This window comes from Chionomys nivalis, chromosome 26 (genome assembly GCF_950005125.1).
Source record: "Chionomys nivalis chromosome 26, mChiNiv1.1, whole genome shotgun sequence".
Lineage (NCBI taxonomy): Eukaryota > Metazoa > Chordata > Mammalia > Rodentia > Cricetidae > Chionomys > Chionomys nivalis.
Window position 1 is genome coordinate 18408118 of NC_080111.1, and position 25245 is coordinate 18433362.

At 41.3% G+C, this 25245-nt stretch overlaps 1 protein-coding gene across 6 annotated transcripts in view; it reads left to right on the forward strand.

Annotated features, from left to right (window-relative positions):
* Phtf2 (putative homeodomain transcription factor 2) overlaps positions 1–25245 on the forward strand; it is a 90347-nt gene that overhangs the window by 37476 nt on the left and 27626 nt on the right. For all 6 annotated transcript variants that reach the window (XM_057758490.1, XM_057758494.1, XM_057758496.1 and 3 more), the window contains exons 3-7: positions 9355–9411; positions 14755–14824; positions 16933–17091; positions 19172–19337; positions 20457–20621. In XM_057758490.1, coding sequence (XP_057614473.1) covers positions 9355–9411; positions 14755–14824; positions 16933–17091; positions 19172–19337; positions 20457–20621 — 617 coding nt within the window. The remainder of the gene's footprint in view (positions 1–9354; positions 9412–14754; positions 14825–16932; positions 17092–19171; positions 19338–20456; positions 20622–25245) is intronic.

Here is a 25245-nt window from a genome sequence, read left to right on the forward strand (position 1 = left end):
AATATACTTACGTAGATTTTACTGGGACAGAACCAAAGATAAAAGATAATTACATGATTACTGTATCAACTATCATACCATAATATGAAAATAATATTTATTACTTTTTATGTTTGTATGAACAATTAGAATTTTTATCTCATAGAAAGATAGGTCCTATTTGCAACTTAAAAGTCGGACAGGAGTTCTGAGTAGTCCTCATTGTCCACTATGTTCAGTGAGTCCGGTTTTATCCCACGCGTTTTCAGACCCAGGCCAGCTGGCCTTGGTGAGTTCCCGATAGAACATCCCCATTGTCTCAGTGTGTGGGTGCACCCCTCGCTGTCCTGAGTTCCTTGCTCGTGCTCTCTCTCCTTCTGCTCCTGATTTGGACCTTGAGATTTCAGTCCGGTGCTCCAATGTGGGTCTCTGTCTCTGTCTCTGTCTCCTTTCATCGCCTGATGAAGTTTAATATTCAAGAACAATGGCAATGGGTTTTTGATCCTACTGCACGTACTGGCTTTGTGGGAGCCTAGGCAGTTTGGATGCTCACCTTACTAGACCTGGATGGAGGTGGGTGGTCCTTGGACTTCCCACAGGGCAGGGAACCCTGATTGCTCTTTGGGCTGAGGAGGGAGGAGGACTTGATCGGGGGAGGGGGAGGGAAATGGGAGGTGGTGGTTGGGAGGAGGCAGAAATCTTTAATAAATAAATAAATAAATAAATAAATAAAGTCGGACAGGAAAGAATGCAAAACAAACAAAAGCCAAGGTCCCTTTGGAGTTGGATGCTGTCTTGTATTTGAGTCTGCTTCTGTCATTTGCTGTCTCGAGTCTTAAGTTATTGAGCGAGTCTGTTCTGTTTTCTTTAGACGAGGTAAAGTGCTTCAAGGTTGTTGCTAGGATTAGTGTCACGGTGTAAGTGGTTATCACAGTGTTTCACCTCGGTTATGTCTAGCCTCGTGTAGAGTGTCAGCGTGTCCGCTGCAGAGATTCCGTGTAACCGGCCTCTGTCAAAATAACACTGCCTGAACTGTTGGATCACTGTTGAAATAAAATTAAGTGTTTTGATCCCATTATCCCAGCGTAGAGCTTGGGTGGATGTGTGCGACTCTAGACGGCGGCGCTTCCTGACTACTTAGCTGTGCCCCGCGCTGCCAAAGAGCATTTGCTGGCCTCGTGCTGACTTCTAGTCTGGAGAGGAAGGTTCCAGAAACTTAGCAGTAGTGCAACCTGAGGCCTCTGTCACCCTGCCCCTGCTTCCAGAGTGACCCCCCAGCCACAGCTGCCACGTCCCCACTTCTCTCCGACCTGGCCACGGTTGTGGACTGTCCTTTTGTGGCCCATTCCGCACTGGGACCGCTACCAAGAAGTAGCAAATGCGTAATAACCAGTAGCAGCAGCTACTGCTCACTAGCGCAACTCTAGTTCTCTGTGAGTTTTTACAAATTTGATTCTCATTTCGTGTTATTGTGTAAAACTGCAGGTGTGTGTGTGCACGGAGGACAACTTTCGCGAGTGGATGCTCGGCCTCCACAGTCAGTTCCAGGGATGCAGCTCACGTTGGTGGTATTCCAAGGCCATCTCACCAGCCCAGCAGTGATTTTAAATTAAACATATTGTCGTTTCTGCTGAGCGGCAGGGATACTTTCTTGGAAAGCGTCCTTTGTTAATATCGGAGTGTACCTGGATGAAGCAGATGTGGTGTGGATCAGGCAGTCATCCAGTGTGACCTCTCAGTGTAGCTGGGATGGGGAACACCAGTTGTGCGAGGCTCTCTGGATAATTGTGCACAGGTACGCACACCACACACATATTAGGAAGATAGTCACACACTTGGCACTTAGCAGGCATTAGGTGCTGTCTGCCCATAACTGTAGGTGCTGTTCTTTTACGTGGCTGGTAGCACAGGAAGTTTGTATGGATCTGGGTTGGTATCACCACAAACAGGAGAGGTGGGTTGTTGGCTCTGTGGTGGCTCCAAGGTCATAGGTGATGAGGGGTTTTTCAGTGCCGTTGTGATCTTATGGTTCGTGTATGACTTATGTGGTCTAATATACGGTACTTTGTTGACCAGATGTCAGCACTGCATGGCTGTTTTGTTGAATCTATCAGAAGTGTTGTTACTTACTGATAGGTTATTTGGGTTAATGTTTAACTGTGTTCACATTTAGAGAATTTACTAATGTTTGTGAATTTTTGTCTTATACTAGATGGGGTAATAAAATTCATGGGTTTTTGAGATTTTCCACAATATTTGGTGATAAGATAAAGATGAAGTAAGGTTTGTATTTGGTCTTTTACTGTGGTTCACTTATTTAGAGCTAAAGAAAGTCATTTTTAGCTTTTAAGACCAAACTTTATTTTTAAGTAATGTATAGCTTTTGAATGCTATTTTAAATAATTTAATAATTTAAATAACTTTTAATGATTTCGACTCTGATAATTTAAATTACACTTATCAAAAATATAAATGATTAGCAATTGAGTAGTGTTAATTTGGTTTTAAAAACATCATTACAAGAATTAATATGGTAGGTTTGTTAGAACTTGTATTTTGACCCTCTGTTTGATACTTTTGAGCTGCTTCCTTACTATTAATAGATTACTGAGTCTTTCCTGTTCTCACTAGTAGGGTCTTCACAAATCATGATCCAAGATTGGTGTAAGTAGAAAAGTAGAAATTAAATTATCTTTGCTCAGATGACTTCTTAGAGGTTATTAATCTGACAGCATCTTAATTAATAGTCCCACTGAGAGCATGCCCCATGTACCAGCAAGCTGGAAAGTAAACAGTCCGTGTAAATTATGCAGGATGGTGTGGGTTTCCATGAACAGCGATGTTCTGTTTAAAGTCGGGCCAGGAAAACACAGTGCTGTGCTGTGCTCCTGTCCACAACACGTGTGGACTGCCACCCTGACAGCCTAGACTAGAAAGAAAGGTCAGCTCCAGTCAGCCCTGATGGGCTCTTCCAGCACTGTTACAAACACTTCTTCTGAGCTCGGAATGCTAGCTTTGTTTCTTTCTGTTAGTCATGCTTTTCTCTGACCTTTCTGAGGAAGAGGCAGCCTGCTTGGCTCAGCTGGAGTTAGATGTCTGGCCTTGGGTCTTTGTGGGGGAGGGGAGTAGGCAGGATCAAGTAACAGGGACCTGGTGTGTGGGAGTCACTTTCAGAATACACAAGACCTCAGTCCATGCCTAGTGCTTGGTGGCATTTACTGAAGTGGGAAAGAGCCAGGTACAGACTCAACTAGGTGCATGCCTCCTTTAAGTTTAAGGTTGAATTCCTCACGTCCTTACATATCAGCCTTACATATTAGAGTTAATGTGGGACTTAAAATGACACAGTGTAACTTCTCATCATGGCTACTTTTCCCTATCACATGGTAACCATTGTTACAGAGGCTGGAAGGTTCTCTTTGGCTTCCGCGGGCACATGGTGGCTCTTTCAGTTCCACTGCATTTACACAGCATTTGTAGCTGCTGCTGTCTTTACTGCTTGCTCCTTCTACTCTCAGTACTGATATGAAAATGTATCTAAAACCACTCTGCTTAGTCCCAGTGTTACACGTAGTTGGTTCTTGAGAACATTAACTGTAGCAGGAGGTCGCTTGTTTGTTCCTGGCCACTTGATCCCAAAATAATCTCACAGAAACTCTATCATTTGAATCATGCTTGGCCAATAGCTTAAGCATATTTTTAGCTAGCTCTTATATCCTGAACTAACCCATCTCCATTAATCTGTGTATCACCACGTAGCTGTGGCTTGTTGGCAAGATTCCATCTGGCGTCTGTCTCTGGCCGGGGTACATGGCTCCTCACTGACTCCGCTCTCTTTCTCCCAGCATTCAGTTTAGTTTTCCCTGCCTAGCTAAGTTCTGCCTTGCTGTAAGTCAAAGTAGTTTCTTTATTCATTAACCAATAAAAGCAACACATAGACAGAAGGACTTCCCACACCAATTAACTATTGTTTTCCTCTTGGTTTTCCTAAATGTTTTATCATAATCATTAAAGTAATACATGTCCATTTCTGCTGGGTATAGTAGTGAATTCCTTTAATCCCAGAAATGGGGTGGCAGAGGCAGGTGAATCTCTATGAGTTCAAGACTCGCCTGGTCTATATAGTGAGTTCTAGGCTATCCAAGGAGACTGTCTCAAAAACCAAATAGAACAAAAGCAAGCAAACAAAAAGCTTAAAAAACCAAAACCTTACAATGGCCCTGTTAAGACCCTGACCTTTTCCAAACAAATTTAGGATATTTTGTTTTTTTAAAAATGTTCCTATTTTAATGTAATATACCAAAATACTCTCATTTTACTAAATGGCCTTTAAAAACGCCGTGTATGCATGTACGTGTGTGTGTTTGTGTGTGTGTGTGTTTTTTACTGGGTATTGAACCCAAGGCCTTGTACATACCAAGCAAGTACTCTACTTCTGAGCTGTGTCTCCAAGGCCTCTAAAACTATAGTTATTTATTCAGTGATTCTCAAGATAGATTTCTGTGCAGATAGAAGCATTTTCGGGCATTTGGGACATCAGTACCCCGTGTTCAGTCCTTCCCCCTTCAGCCATTTTCTACTCTGTGTGCAGAGACTGCGTTATCCTAGTCAGGGCTTCGGCTTTCTCGCCCTGCCATCGCATCTCATGAACAGCCCCTGCCTGCCTCCTCCCGCGTGTCTGGGTTTCCACTGGATCTGGCACCCGGGTTTTAGTGCCCATAATCCTATTTTGTCCAATTTGCTGTAGCAGTAAATTGTCCAGAAGAATTAGAGGGCCAGGGGAGAGGAACCAATCAAGAGTAAATATGGTCTGTATCTTAAGTGTGTAAGGTATTTGATGCTTAGTTAATGCCCAGGCTCAGCTGTGAAATTTACACACTCTGCCATCAGAGATCTGCTTCCCTGGATTCTAAGGCTCCTCATTCCACTCCAGTCTTCTCGTTGTGTATCTATTTTCCGTTATACTTGGTTCTTGGTTTCTCTAGATGATCAAATGGACAGCATAATGCGTGAACACATTGGTTTTGCTACTGAGTGCCAGACTTTTTACTATCCGCTCTCTTGAACCCAGGTTATAATTTCTAATTGTCTTTTCAAACGTTTTTTTACTGTGTGCCATGATTAAGGGCACTGTTGTGGCCCAGTACTTAAGCCACACATCCTCTTCCTTGTCCTTAGCATGTTAAGTTCTGTTTTACTCACAAATGCTGTGGTCGCATTATCCCTTGCTGATAGTGTTTATTTGGTTTTGTTTGAATTATGACTGTGAATATTTTTTCTTTAGTAGTTACTTCATAGAGCCATATTCTCCAGTATTCATTTTCTTCATCATATTAAAGAATATTCTTTACGTCTTTTTCAGAACTTGGGTCAGTGTTACACCATATCACTAACTTGTGTTCTTCCTACGCTATGTGAATGTAGGCGTGCATGTAGCAGGGTGTGTGTGTGTGTGTGTGTGTGTGTGTGGTCAGAGGACAACTTTCAGGGGTTGCTTTTCTCCTTTCATTGTAGTAACTGGAAGTAAACTCACATTGTTGGACTTGCTTGACCAAGTGCCTTTCGTTACCTGTTGAACCACTTTGCTGGCCAGAGAAAAAAGTCATATTCTCCACCCCAGAAGATTTCCGGATCTTTTAAAAAGTTTTATTTGCATTCTAGTTAACCAAATTTATTTTCCTGTAGTAATACAGGAAAATAATTTATGATTCTGCCTTTTACGTTTGGTCTTTTAATTTTAAAGAAAGATTGAATCAAAAGATTTGGAGATTTGGTTAAAAAGAGACATGGAAATCACTAGTCACTCACAAGTTAGGAACTGCAAGGGTGTGGTTTCCCTGGACCATGCCTTGTCTGTCATCATCGCCGCTCAGTGACTCATGCCCCAATATTCCACTTCCTCACCCAAGTGTCTGGCGCACACACTGACTCCTTTAATTCCATATTGCCAGATTTGTCCGAGAGTCAGTGGTTACAGACAAAACATTGTGAAAATTGTTGATGATTTTCAGAGCTCGGGAACCTTTACTTTGGAGCTAAACATTTCTTAAAAGCCAGAATAAGTAGATCCTGTTATCCTGGGTGGAGATTTGCTAGAGGCCCTCGGTTTTAGTGACTCTGAGTGTCTGTGTCCTCTGTGTGCTCCACAAATATGACTGGAAGGACTTGTGTGAAATTGAACATGGTCACCAGAACAACATTTCTGGGGGCGTCACAGCTTTCTTTCATTGATTCTTTAGTTGGTGTTTTAATGTTTTATTCTGACACACTGCTTTGTGTTGTGACTTTATGTTGTATTTATTCTTAAGTCCGTGATTTTCTCTAAATTAAACTGACAGATTGGCACAACAAGCTGCGTCTTAGGGACCCGGGAAATGGACTCAGTCCGTGAAAGCTTGGCAGTGTCCATCTCAGGATGCTCTCGAATTTTTTTACTTGTCTTTGGAATATTCTTGTCATGGATTTAGCTGATACATGTCTGCAAACAAATGAAAACACATAATGCTCTAATGTTTGTTAAGGGGATCAAACTGGAAAGGGATTTGAGGTCTCTCTGTTATCTTTTTGTATAACAGTTGATATTTATGAGAATTAAAAACTTGCTTTTCAGAATTTCTTAAACGAGATTCAGAAAAATAAGAGCATAGTACTGTGAGGGAGGAAAGGTAGTGTTTAATATATATGTTCATTAAAGAAATTTGGCAATTGAAAGTTGTAAATGTGGGCTTCCTTCCACTTAAGTGCATTTATGAACGTTTAGTCTTTGTCTAGGCGCACAGTGTTTCTGCAGCTGACAGCAAGCTCAGTGCTGCCTGTTCTTTTGGGTCCCCAGCTACTTGTCTTCTAAATGTGGCGACCTAAGGAGCAAGCCAACCCTGAAAAGTAGCTTTTCAGCTTGTCTTTCAGAGACACTTTCCTAGAACTCATGCAAAGTGACTGTTAACATCTTGCCACTTAATCGCTTTGCCTTTGTTTGTTTCATTGTCCTGTAGGGGACAGAGCTGACCTTGCAGACACCTAAATAGAGGCAGCCTTCCTACCTGTTGGTCTCTCCTTTTTCTCCCTTGTATTCTCAGTCTTCTCTCCGCCCCCTCTGTCTTCAGATTTCTTCCGTGATTTGTTTCTATTGTGTGCGGAAAGATAGAAAACTTGAGAATCACAGCAGAAGGGAGTCGATTCGTGAAACATGTTTCCTTTTTTGGATGACTTGTTCGTATTTGACCTGGGTTTGAGACTTACTCTTGTAAGACAGCTCTTACTTATGGCGTGTGGTCAAAAATACCGTGTCAGTGTAAAGCACAAGGACCGGCGCCAGGCGTCCCATAGGTGACAGGATGGCCGGCAGTTGTTTGTATCTGCTGCGGATACTTGCAGGGAGCGACTGCGGCACTGTGCTCACTGCAGACTTCAGGGCAGGAAGTCGCAACAGCATTCACTTCAGTCTTCATCTTTCGTTATTATGAATTCTTTATCTCCGTTGTTTTATTTCTGTATTGACTTAAGGATTATGGCTGTACCCTTGTTTCTCTTGTTTTGTTTTTGTTGATATTCACCACTGAATAGCTCAATGTTTGTTCATAAAAGTAAGAGGAGAGGGAAAATAAATTAGATGAGAACACACGAGAGATGAGAACACCAAAGGGAGTTTTGTATCTTCTGGACTCAGTCTTCTTGAAGTAGAGGACTGTGTCCACTTCTATGAGTGCTGTTGTTCACCGCTTGGGATCTGATACTTGTAGGGTGTGAATATAGAGTTATCTCTGCTGACACTTTAGGAAGGATTGAAAGAGAGGAGGTTGCTGGACCTGTTGTTGAAGGCATGAAATCACAGATGAAGGAGAAAGTTGTAGAGTGCAGAATGCTTGCGTGGGGCCTGGGAGCAAAACTGTCGACAGTAGATCACCTCTGCTTAAAAAACAGCCTAGCCCAGCATGCTACGTTCAGGAGTCTCTAGAACAATGGCAGGAGGGTTGAAAAGTTGCTGACTGTATTAGACACAAGACAAAACTATTGATTATAAGAGTGAATTAAGATTGTGGAAGCTTCTTGTAGTTGGACTTTTTGTCTGGACTGCTGGCTCCCACCCCCCACCCCCCGATAATGACATGAAAACTTTTTTTCCCAATATGTCTCATGACATTTCTGCTTCTTCTTCTCAGTGTTCTCTCTGCCCCAAAAGTCCTACCTAGCTATTGGCCATTCTGCTTTTTATTAAACCAATTTGAGTGGCACATCTTCACAACAAACAAAAAGATTATCCCACAACATTTCCCCCTTTTTGTCTAAATAAAAAGGCAAGATTTTTAACTCGGATATAATAAAACTATATACAATAAGAACAGTTATCAGGTATTGTCTAAATAGAAAGCAGAGGTTGTCTTAAGAGTTATGCTAAGTAGTGAATACATTTGCATGGGCATTGACTTTATTTTCTCTCATTTTAGGGTTGTGGAAACGTTATTTCCGTGTCTGTGTGCTTGAATCACCTTGACATAAAACAGTGTTCTCTAAAGAAACCCTAAGCATTCTTTTGCATATGAAAATAAAATTTAGAAAATAATCATTTAAACATATTACTATGTAACTCTGAAGTAGTTTGGGTTATTGTTTCAACAAAATATTTGATGTATTGGAATGATTATACTATTTTATTTTATGTGAATGGGTGTTTTGCCTGCATGTATGGCTGTCTTAGGGTTGCTGTTGCTGTGAAGAGACACCATGACACTCTTATAAAAACGTTTAATTGAGGTGGCAGCTTACAGTTTCAGAGGTTTAGTCCCTTATCATCATGGCAGGGAGCTTGGCAGCTGGGAGTATGGTGGTGTGCAGGCAGACATGGTGCTACAGAATTCTACATCTTGTTCCGAAGGAACTGTCTCACTTGGCGTGGTTTGAGCATATATGAGACCTCAGAGCCTGACTCTGAGGTGACACACTTCCTCCAGCAAGACCACACCTACTTCAAAACAAGGCCACAGCTCCTAATAATGCCACTCTAGAAGGCTTGCTGTGAATTTGAAGCCATTTAAGATACCAAGTGAGACCCTGTCTCAGAAGGAAACCGCTTAAGTGATCTGCATGTTTATGAATGTGTCCTTTGGGAGGTGTTTTCCTTAGGCCAGGGTTTTCTGATTTCAGTGTTATCTTAGATGGATTTTTGAACCTCACACCCATATTTCTGATGCAGTAATTCTTCTGGGAACTTGAAAGTTTCCATTCTCAAAGGTGGTGTTGATACTGGTCATCCTCTCAGCAGCGTGCTGAGAAGCACTGTGGCACAGGGTTGGTCTCTGACGTCTGTGGCAGAGCCAGTCTGCGTGTTCAGTGAGCACCGGGAATGCCCACTTAACACAGCGCTGTCTTTCTCCATAGATCGGAGCCTACGATCAACAAGTCTGGGAGAAATCTGTTGAACAAAGAGAAATCAAGGTAACGACTTCACTTATTTTGTTTATTCTGAAACAGTTCTATACGTAGTCACTTTACCATCCCATTTATGTTTACTATTTCAGTTGGTATTCATTTTATCCGCACTTAAGAGAGAAGCCTATGATTTCATAGTCTTACCTTTTAATTTTCTATTTTACTTTTAGCCTCTTCCATCCCCTTTAAATTTAATTTCTCCAGCGTATTCTCTCGCCAGCGTTCCCCCTTTCACTTGTCACCTTACACTCTAGTCTGCTTTCTTCCCCTTGGTGCTGTCATTGCCCTGTACAGTTTATTAAACTGGTAAGTGTTTCAGGATGTTTACCGCCTGCGTGGCACTGTGCACACGTGGCTTCGCCTAATAGAAACCTGCTTTGGTGGCCCTACTAACAGAGTGACTTGGGTGCAGAAAGAGTTGTTGAATTTTATAAGGGCTGCAGGAAGTAGAATATTAATTCAAATGCTTTGATGGCAGGCGTTTTCCTCCTGGACGTGTGACTACTTGTCTTATTCTGATCGAACATTCTCATAGACTACCTTGCTGGCATGAGAAAAGTTTTGAAACTAAATTTGTTGTTTCTCCACACTCTGTGATGATAAAATTACATATCTTTCGTTTGCTTAGATACTAATCAGTTTGTTCTTGCACGAGCTAAATTTAATTAGGGCCTAGAGAATGTTACTGTAATCATTTACCATTATCTGCTCAATATTTAAATATTTTTATTCGGTTAAAAACCAAGTCTATAGTCACTTAAAAATTTGCTCAAAAGATTTGTTGCTGTTCAGACCATATCACCTATGAAAGAGGAGATAATTCTTTGATGCTTAAAAATTTTAATCTTCTACATTTTTTATGAAGAATTAATACATTCATTTAGTGAAGTTCTGGCATATCTAAAAATAGAATTAAAGGTCACGAGGGCTGAAAGATAAATAAATTGTAGTATTTAGATCAGGTATTTTATTGTGAGATAAAAATCATTGAAGTGACAGGGGAAGGGCATGTGAAAATATTCAGGGAGAGGAGACGGAGTAAGAAACCCTTGAGAATTTTATTTGACAATTGGACTGAAGAAGGTGATGGAATTGGTTAACAGTAAAGCTAGAAAGGAAAATGTCAGTGCATGAAGGGGTTTCAAACTTAACCCCACGGTTTAGACATAACGTTATAGCAGTTGCATCTTATAAATTCATTAAGTCAGTAATAAGTATGATAGAAAATATTGGAAGAGAGATTTAAATTGTTTTAGAAATAGCCAGGTTCTTGGGAGTCCTTGATATGTAACATTTGTGCATGTGTAGGCATGTGGATGTTGTGTGCAGTATTATGTGTACATCAACTGAGCATTGTACATATTACAGAGTCTATAAGTGAACAGATGTTCATTGACTGATGAAAAACAATCAACAGAACACTGAGAAATACCAGTATTTCATGTGAAGGGAAGGGAAAATGGGAATTCCATAAGCAGCTGAGGTATCAAGAAGAGTTGACGTGAAGGGTCCATAGAGATAGGGGTGCCAAATATTAAAATATACGAGGCTATGGGGCGTTCTCATTCAAACCACTAGAGAGCTCATTGTGTTACAGGAAAGAGCCCGCCATAGAAAGACAAGAACTGCACAGGTTCATCACACACGAGCCTAAAGTATTGATTGATTACCTGGTGCTTGAAAGTACAGTGGTGGGTTTGAGGCTGGACAGGGAGAGACAAGGAAAGTAAAGTTTAGGTATGTTACCGCATATTATCTTGACTGTAAATAACAGCAGTGTCCGGTGTATTTTTAAATTCTAGATGAAAGGATTTGAATATTATCATAAATGACAAGCCTGTGAGGAGACAGATGTTTACCATGGTTTAAAATGATGCAGTGCAAGCATAAAAACTTCACCCAGTGCCTCATAACTATGTACAGTTGGTGTGTCACAAACAGAAATCCATTACAACACAAGTTAATATAGGATTTTTTCCTCTCAGTATCTAACAATGAAATCTCAACAAAAAGTTTTATGAAGTAATTTACAGAGGATTCTGAAGGTCCGTAAGGGAAGCTGATGTTAGTGTCCTTGATAGAACATACACAGGACGGGGTTTCTATACAAGAGAAGTCTAGCCCACTGAGCAGAAGCATGCTGTAATCTAAACGGCATTATCTGGTTATTATCTCATCGTCTATATATATGGAGCTTAAAGCACAAAATTTCCTGCTGCCAGAGTCGCTGCACTGGGGAGTATATTGTCAGTTTCATACTAGAGAGGGCCTTTGGTTCCTGAGGACGGAGTTACATGTGTCCTGTGTGCTAGAGAGTGCCTCGGTTCCTGAGGACGGACTTACATGTGTCCTGTGTACTAGAGAGAGCCTTTGGTTCCTGAGAACAGAGTTACATGTGTCCTCCTGTGTACTAGAGAGGGTCTTTGGTTCCTGAGGACGGAGTTACATGTGTCCTGTGTGCTAGAGAGTCCTCCTGTGTACTAGAGAGGGCCTTTGGTTCCTGAGGACGGAGTTACATGTGTCCTGTGTGCTAGAGAGGGCCTCGGTTCCTGAGGACGGAGTTACATGTGTCCTCCTGTGTACTAGAGAGTCCTCCTGTGTACTAGAGAGGGCCTTTGGTTCCTGAGGACGGACTTACGTGTCCTCCTGTGTTTCTGCTAGTTTCCTGCCTGCTCTCCTCGCTCGGTCCCCTTCCCCCATGCCAGGCAGGCATCTGAACACTGAGCCCCCACAGCCTACTCTGTTATCTTCTCTGAGAAGGCCCACAGTTAAAGTTAGTATGCAAGGGTATGTTCATTTGTACACATGTGGTTTAATCCACATCAAGTTAAAGTTTTCCTTTTATAACGTCCACTTAACGAGACTCACGCTTTATGAACACTCAGACCTTGTTGATAGTATCTTTCATTTTTGTGATGAAAATGATTAATCCTTTGGTGAAAGTTTTTGATTAAAAAGTCCTTTATATGTTCTTACATTACATAATCCACCTTAAAGATTGTATGTATTTTTATTTTGGAGATGTGGTCTCACTGTGTATCCCTGACTGCCCTATAACTCACTATGTAGACCAGGCTGACCTCAAACTCACGGAGATCCACCTGCTTCACCTCCCGAGTGTTGGAGCTAACAGTTGTATTCTGGCTCTACAGTATGCTCACTTACCTGTAAGACAGGAAATGACCCTGTGGGAAGAGACAACTGTTTCTCTTCTAAGGGCTTTTAGTTATTAAGATGCTCCTGATAAGAATTGTAGGTGTACAACAGTAAATGTTGCTTCAGATTGATAGTGAGATGATTATCAAATTGGTAAATAAATAATTATAAAAGAAGTAAATGAAAATTTATCAAATTTTTTATACTAATAAAGAAATTTATATAAATTTTGTACAAATTAAGCTAGTGCTTTATTATTGAAATTGTATTCAAATGTGCAGTTTTAGAATCACTGTTCTAGTTTGGAAAATGTTGAAAATATGTATAATCTCTTAGCTGCTCTGTAGCAACATTAAATGAAAATGAAGTGTGGATACAGTTGTTTTTATTATTGGCCCTTTCTAGATAGTCACCGTGAAGACTGAATGTGTGAACACTGATAGTGGGTCCTGTGGGCCTCTGGTCACAGCACTGTTAATTATCCATCAGCACATACTGTTATGCGTGCGTCTCTTAAAGACACCACAGAGTTAGCTGGCCGTGGGATCTCCTGTCCTTACAGCACCGGGATTGCTGAGGACAGGAGGATCAAGAATTTAAGGTCAGGCTTGTTAGCAAATCAGGGGCAGCCTGGATACATGGGAACCCGTCAACAAACAGACAGACCGTCTATTAGATAGCTATCACCAGTTCCCTTAGTATAAGAATAACTTCATAAATACAAGTTGCCTGGCTCTTCCTCTGAAGGCACAGCACAGCCCGCTTGCGCTTGGATCACTCTGCACAGCAGAGTTGACAGCAGACGCAGGAATGTGAACAGTGCTAAGCAGCCTGTCAGGACAGTCGTTTATAAGCTGTGAGAACTGAGGCAGGAGGCAGCTGCTGCTTTCTGTGGCCTCACTTGGGAAAGTGTGTTAGGTAACTTAAAACACTTGCAGATGTATTGCGTTTGCTTCTCGTGAAGCCCCTTTTCAGATGTCAGATGAGGACAGACACCAGAGAATATGGATTTTAGAGTACAGATAGTAGTGAATGATTTTGCAGTACAGAACTTGAAAACGTGAGGATCAACTGTATGAAAACCCTGTTTTTCCTTGTTACCGCAGAACCATCTTTCTCTGTTGTTCTGTGTCTCTGGGTAGCTTACAGCCTGGGATGGACAGAACTTGTGAAGGGTCTTGACTCAGGGTGTCCTTCTGGTTTAGACATAGCAGCTAAGTTGACTTACATCTTCCTCTTGCTTGTTTGATTCGCAAACAGTTCTTAACCTTGAGGGGCCATTGTCACCTAGTGGGTCCAAAGGAGTACCGCACAGTTGCTTTCTGATCGAACGGGTAATTTAACAATCCTTTAAACCCGTGTCATCTCTCAATCTCTCAGGAGCTCCTGGTTCCTGAGGACTTTAGTCTAAGCTTGTCTAGTTCCTAACTTAGTATAAACCCGTGTCATCTCTCAGCTCCTGGTTCCTGAGGACTTCAGTCTAAGCTTATCTAGTTCCTAACTTAGTATAACTTATTTCCCCATACTTTTCTTTTCACCATTAATTTTTACCTCCAACTCCACTCTGCAGTGATAGCAGAAATTTGCTGTTAATTAATATTCAGTAATTTCAATTTTAAATTAATTCAATTTATGACAGCTGTTTTCCCTGTCTCCGGTTCCTGTTCGTAGTATTTAGTGGTGAGGTGACATTGTGGTCTGGGCAGTAGCTGGCAGTCTTGAGATGTACATCATCCACTTGGTTTCTGCTGCTAGCATCTGCTGAGAAATTCGCATCCCCGTGTTGTTCTCCACAACACCCCCAGCATCACATCTTGAGCGCCTTTGGGACCACTACTACTTTCTTAATGGCAGTCTAAGGCCAACAGTGTCTTGGGTCGTACAGGGCCTAGGCTGTATGCTCACACTTGCTTGGTATATGGCAGTCTTTGATTTGGAAGCTTACTGTCCATAATAAACAGGCTTTGCATGTTACACATATTCCTAAACATTCCTTTTGGAAGATAATTGAAAGTTATTAGAATGTTATAATTGTATTCCATTCGTAACAAATCTTTTAATATATTTTTTTACTTAATGTTACTTCAAGATTTTGTTTCAAATTGAAACTCTTATACATTGGTTCCCTTTTTGCTATGTAGGATTTAAGCAAAATATATGTAGAATTCTAATATTGCTTTTAATATATTACAGGGGTTAAGGAATAAACCAAAGAAAACAGCATATGTGAAACCAGACCTCATAGATGTTGATCTTGTGAGAGGTGAGTCCTGGATAAGAAGATGTGTAACACAGTAAACCCTGGTCCTGAAGAGACCATCAGAATAGCTCAAATATGCACCTTTGTAGAAATAAAGGCAATTCTAGTATAAATAAAGACAGGAATTCCTGCTTTTTTTTCTAAACAAAAATGCAAAGCTTTAACTTGAACATAGAAAGCTTGTATACAGTAGAACAATTATTAAATAAAGATTACATTCACCATGTGCTGAATTCCAATTCATTTGTGTTTGACAAACTTAAAGAACATACTCAATAATCTATCCTATCTTAGCAAATCCAATATTTTATACCTAACCTACTTCCATCCTACCTAAGGAAAACTGTGACTATAACTTTCTCATCTTCAACTCCATCAAAGACCCAGAAGGATATGCTATTATTTAAGTAAACTAAAAGTGCATTGTAAATAACTTCCAAAAGTTCTAGAAATGACAGAGACATCTGACTACCTGAACAGTCACCCAAATTTCCTCTGCAACGTTGGAGAATCCATCTTCATCTTCAATCTACAGGCCCATAGCATCTGGCAGACTTTTCAGTAAAGCAGGAAGTTTGCAAGACCGTCCCGCCTGTACTGACAATTTGTCAGTCACTTTCCTCCATGGTCTACAGATTGCCTGGCCATTTCTTCTGTGAAGCAGGAACCCAAAAGGACCATTCTGCTCTGTTGTGGCAAAGTTCAGCGTTCACTTTCTTGTGGGCCCTGCATGTTCAGTTTATACAACATACTGTCAAGCTCTTCAGGCATGAGCAACTTCTTTCCTAACTGGCTAATTTTGCCACAAATAATAGCAAACTCCGTATGGAGTTTCTCCGGTGCCCGTCATCTCTGAAGTAAATAGGTACTGCCAGGAACAGATGTGTCTCACTGTCATGAAAAACTTGAAATTAACAAAACATTTTAAATGCCATATTCCATTGGTCTTTGAAGTATTTGAAGACCATCTGTCTATCTAAAATATATCTCCGTATGATCTGGAAAACATACCTAGCATGTCTGCAAATTTGATCATCATAGATGACTACTGACCTGTGTTTCTGTTATCCTAAATAGTTCATGATATTAGTTTTCAAAAACTAGAATTTTACCTTACATTTTTAAATGAATTTGCCTAGGTCAATATTGTAAACAAGAGCAAAAACATATATAGAATACGTTGTAACAAAAATAGCCTTAAATATACAAAATCCTTTAAAGAAGAGCAGAAACATATACAGTGTGTGTTGTAACAAAAATTACCTTAAATTTGTAGCAATGTACAAAAGTCCTTTAAATAAGAGTAAAAACAAGTATACAACGTAACAAGATTGACTTGAACTGTGTAGATCATGGTGGCCTTAAAGCCACCAAGAGTGGCCCATCTCTGTGTCTGAAGCACTGGAAGTAAAGATACGTGTGTGCATATAGAAGCTGAGGGTGACCCCTGGTGACTTCCTGAACTGACTCCCTTATCCTAGAACAGTGCTTCTCAACCTCCCTAGTGCTGTGACCTTTGACACAGTTTCTTAAATTGTGGTGATCCCCAACCATAAAATTAGTTTCCTTGCTACTTTATAGCTGTGGTTTTGCTACTGTTGTGAATCGTCGTAGTGTAAAGATCGGATGCAGGATGTCTGATCTGAGACCCTGTGAAAGGGTCATGGAGCCCGAGGATCTCAACTCGCAGGTTAAAAACTGCTGGCCCAGAACTCGCTGATTTGGCCCATTTGCCCCAGGCTTCCCTGTGCCTGGCTTCAGAATCCTGGGGTTATAGGTTGGCCACTCACTGAAGGCTTCTATGTTGGTGCCAGTCCTCAGCTACTCCGTGAGCCATCTCTGCCATCTTATTATTTATAGTTGCTAATGAATAAAAATAAGCCCTATTTTTATGGAATGTGTAAAGGAAGTCCTGTTATCTAGCTGATAATTTTCATCTTTTGAGGATGATGAATAAGATTGCTTGTGGAAAGGACTGCTGTCCCATTTTAGATGCTTTACTCATAGAAGAAAATTATATACCATTTGTTGTTCTTCAAATGTTGAATTTATTTCTGTAGTGAAATTAAAGAATAGGTAGAGTCTGCCATTATATATTTTTTTTCCCTCAGGGTCTGCATTTGCTAAGGCAAAGCCCGAAAGTCCGTGGACTTCCCTGACTAGAAAAGGGATTGTTCGAGTTGTGTTTTTCCCGTTTTTCTTCCGGTGGTGGTTACAAGTGACATCGAAGGTCATCTTTTCCTGGCTTCTCGTCCTCTATCTTCTTCAAGGTATAATAATTAGTGGAGATGTGTGTGCTTTTACTTTTCAGGATGTTGTATTTTGATGATTATTAAAGCTTTGCTCTCAATATGTACTGACTGTTGCTGTGCACGAAGTGACTGTTGCTGTTACCTACAAACTCCTTAGATACTAAAGATGTCTGAGGCCCTGTGGAGCTGGTTGACAGCTCTGACAGCCTGTTTCCCGAGGTAGCATGTCAGAGAGAGAGGGGACCAAGAACCAGAAGTTGTCCTTGCCCCCGCGTGCACTCTGTGTAAGGAGAGGGGAGTGGAGAAGGGGATTTTGATTAGATGAACACTTTTGTACCCACGCATAGGTACACACTTGTCTTGGTGTAGCTGATGCTGACCTTGAACTATGGCTTTAGCTTCCTGAGTTAAAATTGCCGCTGGAGGACATCATGCCAATTAATTAGCACATCCTTTTATTTATTTTTAATACCACTTTTGCTAATTAATTATTCTTGCATAAAGTGTGATATATTTTTCCGTACCTTTACCACGGTGATCTGATGCATCCTTATTTTATATCAAAACTTGTGTTTATGCCATTAGCTCTTAAATTTTTCTCAGCTCCCTATTTAGTGTCTTTAATAGCCCAACATAGTATAGCAAATCTGTTACTACGTCTACCTATGTAAACTCAGCACTTGAAAAACCTGAGGCTCTCAGACCTCGCTTATTCCGTGAATAATGTCACAGAACATGTAGTCACCAGGAGTTCAAATACAAACATTCTGACTCCGTGGCCACAGATCTGTTGTGTTGCCTCATGGCCTCTGTTACAGAATCTTTCTGTGAAAATACATTGTATGGCATTTCTAAAACTTCACCAGGGATTATATAGGCCTTTGATTCTTTTTAAAATTATTTTTTTGTGTGTGTATCTGAATGAGTTGCTTGCATGTATTTGCACCGCGTGAATGCCTGGTGCTGCAGAGGCCAGAAGGGGGTGTTGGATCCTCTGGAACTGGAGTAACAGGTGGGTGCTGGGAATTGAGCGTGGTCTTTCGCATGGAACAGCAAGTGCCGCTAACTGCTGAACCATCTCTCTAGCCCTGTGTCTTAGGGTCTTGGTTAAGGATAATATCTTTTGTTAAAATAAGTATTATGCACATCATGACATAGATAGAACTCCTGTGCCCTGAGTTATTAATATTGTGGCAGCCTACAGTTACATCTATGCCTGAAGTAAAAGAAATAAACCAGTTTCAGGGCATAAGGCTATAAAGGTTTTTATGTCCAGGAAGTCTAATGTAGGGAGGGAAAACTCCATTTTGCAATTATTAACAGTGATGGGGGTTAGTGATTTCTCTGGGTAATATGTACAAGAATATTTGTGTTCAGAATCTTAAGTAATGGGGCAGGCCATGTAGCTTGGGTGGTAGAAGTGAGCATATACAAAGCCCTGGTATAGAAAGTGGGAGTAAGCGTGCACTCCTGTGCTCCCTCCACGCAGAGAGAAGAGGCAGGAGACTTGGAAGCTCATGGTCATCCTTGTCTGCTTAGTTTCTGGCTGGCCTGCGTTACATGTGGCCCTGTCTTGGGGGACAGAGACTTGAATACTAACAAGAGTTTTGTAGCCTTATTAGACACTTATTAAAGGACTTCTTATATGTAACAGGATAAATAAATATACTTGGAATTAGTGTCATTTTTTTTTTTATTGTGACCTAACCAAAAGTGACCTTAGATTTGAATTCATATAATCCTTACAGAGTTGAATGTGTGTATTTTAGTGTTGTGGTATCTTGTCCCGAGAGTGTATGACTGAATGCCTTGGCTGGACAGTGGCAGATGATAGTAGTCTAGAGAGCTGTGTGTAGTAACAGTGGTTATGTGTGTGTGAGACAGAATCTCACCGTGATCCCCGCTGATGTGAAACTCACCATGCAGACCAGCCTGTCCTCTCACAGAGCTCAGCCTGCCTGAGTGCTGGGTCTAAAGGCGCTCTCCACCACGTCTGACAACATGTGGTGACATTTTAAATTCAGGAGAAGAATTTAGTAAGAAGTATTGAAGTGCCTATAGATGTCTAACTGGATACATTTTCTCTCTCCGTTTGTAGTTGCTGCAATAGTGTTATTCTGTTCCGCTCCTAGCCCACACAGCATACCTCTGACTGAAGTCGTTGGGCCCGTATGGCTGATGCTGCTCCTGGGGACTGTGCATTGCCAGATCGTTTCAACCAGAACACCCAAACCTCCTCTGAGCACGGGCGGGAAAAGAAGAAGGTACTGCATGTCAGAAGTGCTCTTTGTGGATGCCTGTCATTCGGATATGGGATTTGACTTGTGTCTGTGCATGCGTCTGTGTGTGTGTGTGTAGGTCTGTGTGCCTGCCCATGTATGCAGGTGCCCACTGAGACTAGAAAAGGCATCAGAACCCCTGGAGGTGACGTTGTGGGTGGCTGGGAACTGCTGGATGTGGGTGCTGGGAACTGAACCTAGGTCCTTTTCAAGAGCCGCAGTGCTCTTAACCACTGAACCACCTCTCTAGCCCTTGGGATCGTTCTTAACTGCTCTTAACTTCATAGAATATGATGCCGCTTTACGGACTTGCTCTTTCAGATAAAACCTAAACTCCAGAGCCAGTTACCAGATGACTCAGTTTTCTGTGTGTGTTTCCAGGCCGCCTCAGGGCCACCTGTCTGTGGAGTTTGTTCTTATGGAATACATTTGCTTGTTTTTTTCTTGAGATTCATTTCTAGTCAGCAGTACCTATATAAATAAGAAATAGATGTTAGGTGGACTTAATTAAATTCTGCTACTTAGAAAGATGTCCTGTTTCTAAGATTCTTTGGTAAAGGGCTAGGAAAAAGGCTATTTATTACATGTTATTTGAAGCCGTTTGACAGTGCCTACTAGTGAGTAAATACCCAGTCTCCTCTCTGGCTCCTGAGCAAAGTGCTCAGGAGTATTTTAAAAATACTTTGGGACAATACTTCTTTGAATATTATTGCTAAGACATTGCAATATTTGGAGTTTCGGGGTGTGGAGATTTAAGTCCATCTCCTTTTTGACAGCTGTAATATCTACATTAGGTAAATGACTTTGCTTATTAGTTAGATTATAGTTCACTCTGAAGTTCCCTTCATTCACAGAGAAGTAGCACCCACGTAGGGAAGGAATCTTCTGGAAGTGTCTTTGCAGTGCGATCCATGTTAGTGTGTGTATCGACCGCCAATGTGAGGACAAGCAAGGAACTTGAAATATGCACCATGATGCATGCTTTAAATTCAGTGTATTTGCCTTTCATTGTGTATTAATGAGCTCCTGTGTTCTGTAAGTCTTGGAATGTGCTACTCAGAAAATGATCATTTGTTTTTAACCTGTCAATCTTTTCTGATGAAGGAAACTAAGAAAAGCCGCCCATTTGGAAGTCCATAGGGAAGGAGATGGATCCAGCACCACAGACAACACCCAGGAGGGGGTGGTCCCGAGCCACAGTGCAGGCTCCTCCTACGGTGTTGGCGCGGTCTTCAGAGATCTCTGGCACGCTGCGTTCTTTTTATCAGGGTTTGTATTTACTCAAGGCTTTGGGACATAAAGACGCTCTGACTCTAGATAGTGAGTGGTGATGGCTGTCAATGTTACAGTCTCATTACTCGTTTTATTTTATAATCAGAGTGCTATAGTTTAAGGGGAAATAGGATAAAGTTTACTTAGGGTTAGGTGTAAATGTGTTATTTCCATGGGAATGAGTATATACTCGCAAAGTGTAGTAAAGACTCCCCCCCTCCTCCCTCTTTCTGTTTTGTTTTTACTTTTGTTTTTCAAGAGACAGGGTCTCTCTTGTGTCATCCTGGCTGTCCTGGAACTAGCTCTGTAGAGGCTGGCCTTGAACTCACAGAGATCCGCCTGCTCTTAACCTCCCAAGTGGTAGGATCCAAAGTGTGCACTACTGCTGTCCAGATAAATGCATTTTTTCTTTCCTTTTCTTTTAAAGATTTTTTGACTTATAAAATTTTTCTCAACTATTGTTATACTCTGTTAATTATTTCATTGTTTTATCAGTATTGTAGGTAATACACCGTGTGACTTGTATTGCTTTTTGTTTTACATCTACCTCAGTTTTCTAAAATTATGTGAAATAAGCACTTTGAGTTAAGTCAAACTGTGTAGTACAGCCTAAAGTTCTTCGTTTGTTAATCCCTGGGTTTTTCTATCAATGAGTATTGACCAAATAGGAAAAAAAACTATTTATAGCAGACTTCAAAATTAAATTAAACCTATCTCAATATTTTATTATTACTACTTTGAACACTTAGTTTAGACAGGTAAGAGTTATGCTGATTTACACGTGGCATAGCATAAACTAGAAAACTAGTTGAAAAGCTGTGGCTGTACCTGAAGATGTTCAGTTAATAAATTAAGACAAGAGATACTGCACATAACTAATTCCTTTCTTAAGACAACAACTTTGCTAATAACCTTGCCAGCTTTTGCTAACTACTTCACAGAGTTGTCATCAGTTTGTATTTGTGGTTTTATGATAAAGTTTATCATACATTAAGCAATTGTATCCTGTGCTTATTTTTACTGTTCATGATTTTTTAGTAATGGTTTCCTAAATCATTTTGACAACAGTAACATGGCCCTTGTTCCAATCATCTGTTCCCTTAAGGAGGGTTTTGTTGTTGTTTTTAACTTGGTCTCTATTTTTCTCATCTCTTGTTTTGTTTAACAGATTTTCATTCATGAGATGCAAGAGTTAAAATTGGTTTCTTAAGTATTTCTCAAGACTTTCAGAGGAGCAATTATAAATAGCAGAACAGAGATAAAGAGTTCTCGGGGAATCTGTTTGTTGTTTTGACTTCTGTAATTGATATTGTTATATTATGGACAGCATTTAGATTGGTCTCTTTAGAAGTTTACCTCATTTTTCCTCTCAGATGAGACCCAGACTTCAGTTTTTCTTCTGTGGGTCCATAGCTTGAAAATGGACAGGACAGTCAGTCCCTGGTACCACAGGGTCCAAGGACAGTCAGTCAGTCCCTGGTACCACAGCGTCCAAGGACAGTCAGTCAGTCCCTGGTACCACAGGGTCCAAGGACAGTCAGTCAGTCCCTGGTACCACAGCGTCCAAGGACAGTCAGTCCCTGATACCACAGCGTCCAAGGACAGTCAGTCAGTCCCTGGTACCACAGGGTCCAAAGACAGTCAGTCAGTCTCTGATACCACAGCGTCCAAGGACAGTCAGTCCCTGGTACCACAGCGTCCAAGGACAGTCAATCCCTGGTACCACAGCGTCCAAGGACAGTCAGTCAGTCCCTGGTACCACAGCGTCCAAGGACAGTCAGTCTCTGGTACCACAGGGTCCAGCTCCCGTGGGCTGATTCTGTGTGGTTATTACTACTATACATCTAAGAAGCATTTTCCACTGTCTCCCTAGGGTTTGGTTTGCCCACATAAGACAAACAAGCCCTAGGAGAGATGTTAACTCTAGGAGTCCTGTACTGAATTCTGAAATCCTAGGCCCTGTGCTCTGGGCTTGGGAAGGAGCAGCAGGAATAGTACCAACCCCGCATCTGAGACTTACTCTCAGGGGACAGTGGGAAACTGGCTTTTCTACTTAGGTGTCTGAGTGAATGTGACCAGTGGAAGAAGGGATCGAAACAGTGCAGTTCATAGCTGTGACAGATACGGTTTTCTAGAGGCCAGAATGAAACGTGATGTTCAAGTCTTACATTGTGTCTGCATACGCTCCGTTCTTAAAGGAAAACTGCTTAAATCAGCCAAGTGTCAAATTAAAAATATAGACATTAACCCAGATTCCAAGTTTAGTACTTTAATTCATCGAATTGTTTTCATTAGGAATGTAGCTCCCATTGAAAAGATTAAACAGGGAATGTCAGGTTTTGAGTTTGCATTTCTTCAACTCTGTACCTATGTCTGAATTCTAATATATCCTCAGTTTTCTTTCATCGCCTTTAAGATCTGTCATGCTACTGAAGAGCAGCCCAACCGAAAGGAATTGTGCTCTGGTTTCTGAGTAGACTAACTTTATACAATAGATTTAGTGAATTAAAAAGTTCCGAGAATGAGACATGGATCACGTGTTAGCTAGTGTGCTGATGGACCTGCTCTTGAGACTTCTGTCTCGGGCTGTGCTGTTGCCTGCTGGGGATGTCTAGCACTGCAGGGGTGCGTGTGGAGAGAGTTGCACCTCTGTTCATTGTGTATAACACTAAAGTGAGAGTCAGATTTGATGCACTGATTTTATTTGCGGAATCAAATATGCTGCATTATATAAGTTCAGCCCCACTGGAAAATTTCAGTACAAGTATTAAAATTTAGCCTTTGGTGAATATAATTGTAGTTGAGTCGTTTACACTGTAAAGCAGGTACTTAGCTGTCTTCTGCAGACAAGAGTAGAAGAGGTTTGCCCGTCTCTCTCCTAGTTCCTTAGAACTGTTGATGGATGGGCACAGCTAGAAACTCATTAAGCTTGTGAACTAGATTTTAGACCAGGGCTCATCTTAGGGGCAAGTTCTTTAAAAGTTGTACCAGCTTGTGGGCTAAAGTTTTCCGTATGAAAAATGTAATAGTTTTATCATTTATTTAGAGTATAATCACTTATTTCCTTTGAGAAATAAGTATATTAAACTAGTATATTTTAAAGGTTCTTTTCCCCCTGAGTAGTTTTTTATTTTTCGAGACAGGGTTTCTCTGTGGTTTTGGAGCCTGTCCTGGAACTAGCTCTTGTAGACCAGGCTGGTCTCAAACTCACAGAGATCCGCCTGCCTCTGCCTCCCGAGTGCTGGGATTAAAGGCGTGCGCCACCACCGCCCGGCTCCCCCTGAGTAGTTTTGACACAGGACTTCTTCATCTTAAGTACCACACATAATGCATTGTAGGAAATTCTACACCTATCTCACCATCCAGAAATTAAAGAGGTAGGCCATAAAAATGAGATCGTACATTTTTATGCATAGACGATTTTCTTCTTAAAAATCTAGTTCATAAAATAGCTGATTTTATTTCTTAATAAAAACAGTATTCATTAAGTACTACTCAGACTAGGCATTATGGTACTTGTGGGTAACAAAGCACTGAAGCTGGGGGCCTCGTAGAGGGGAGTTACAGATAATCCACCGAAGCAGAGGGCTGTAAATAGAAGAGGGCCCTGGGGTGGAGGTGGACACTAGAAGCGCCTTTGTCAAGGAGTGACCTTCAGGGTGAGTCGTAAGTAACTGGACACAATTAGTTCTTGGAAAATGGATAAGGTAATTTCTTTTAAGCTGTTTCAGTAATTAATATACAGAACCATATGAAATTAAGAAGCTTCTGGATAGCAAGGGAAGCTGTCAGAGCAAACAGGCACCCACAGGCCTATCTAGAGCGTCTAAAGATCTACAGAAGTGAGCGCTCAAACGTAAGACTGCCAGTCAGCTCTCAACGAAGGGACAAACAACTGGGTATTCTTATTCTTAAATCCAACATCCTTAGCCACTAGGGAAAGGCGAATTCAAACCATTGGAGTTCCCATCTCACCCCAGTCAGAATGGTCACCATCAAGACAATAAACAGCAACAAATGCTTCCAGGTTTGTGGGGAGTGAGGGACCGTTCTTTACGGTTGGCGAGACTGTTAGCGAGTGCAGCCCTGTGGAAGTCGGTGTGGAGGTTCAGAATAGGGATAGATCCAGCTTTGCCACTGCTGGCCGTGCTCCCAAAGGACGCAGCAGCCTCACCTCTCCGTGTTTACAGCTGCATTAGTCACAGGAGCAGAGAGGAGCCAGCCACGTGTCTGCTAACAGAAGACTGGACCATGAAAATGCCGTGTCTCATAATGGAACTTTGTTTGGCTGTTAAGAACAAATGAAGTTTGGAGAAAAATGGGTGGAAATACAGAGGGGGTTATATTAAGTGAAGTGGCCCAGTCTCAGAAGATAAAATTTGCATATTCTGTCTCGTGTGGACTCTAACATTTGAAATGTATATGACTCTGAGTATGGGATTGTAAAGGGGGACGTAGCCTATAAGACGAGGTAGGGGACCTCAAGAGGAGGACGAAAAGCATTGGGGAATGGTGACAGAGGACAGAAGCCTACATCTGTTATTGTACAACGTTCACTGCCTTGGCTGAGGAGCCTTTGATTTTTGTGTGAATGATGGTGTTCCTACATGGTTCTGTTCCC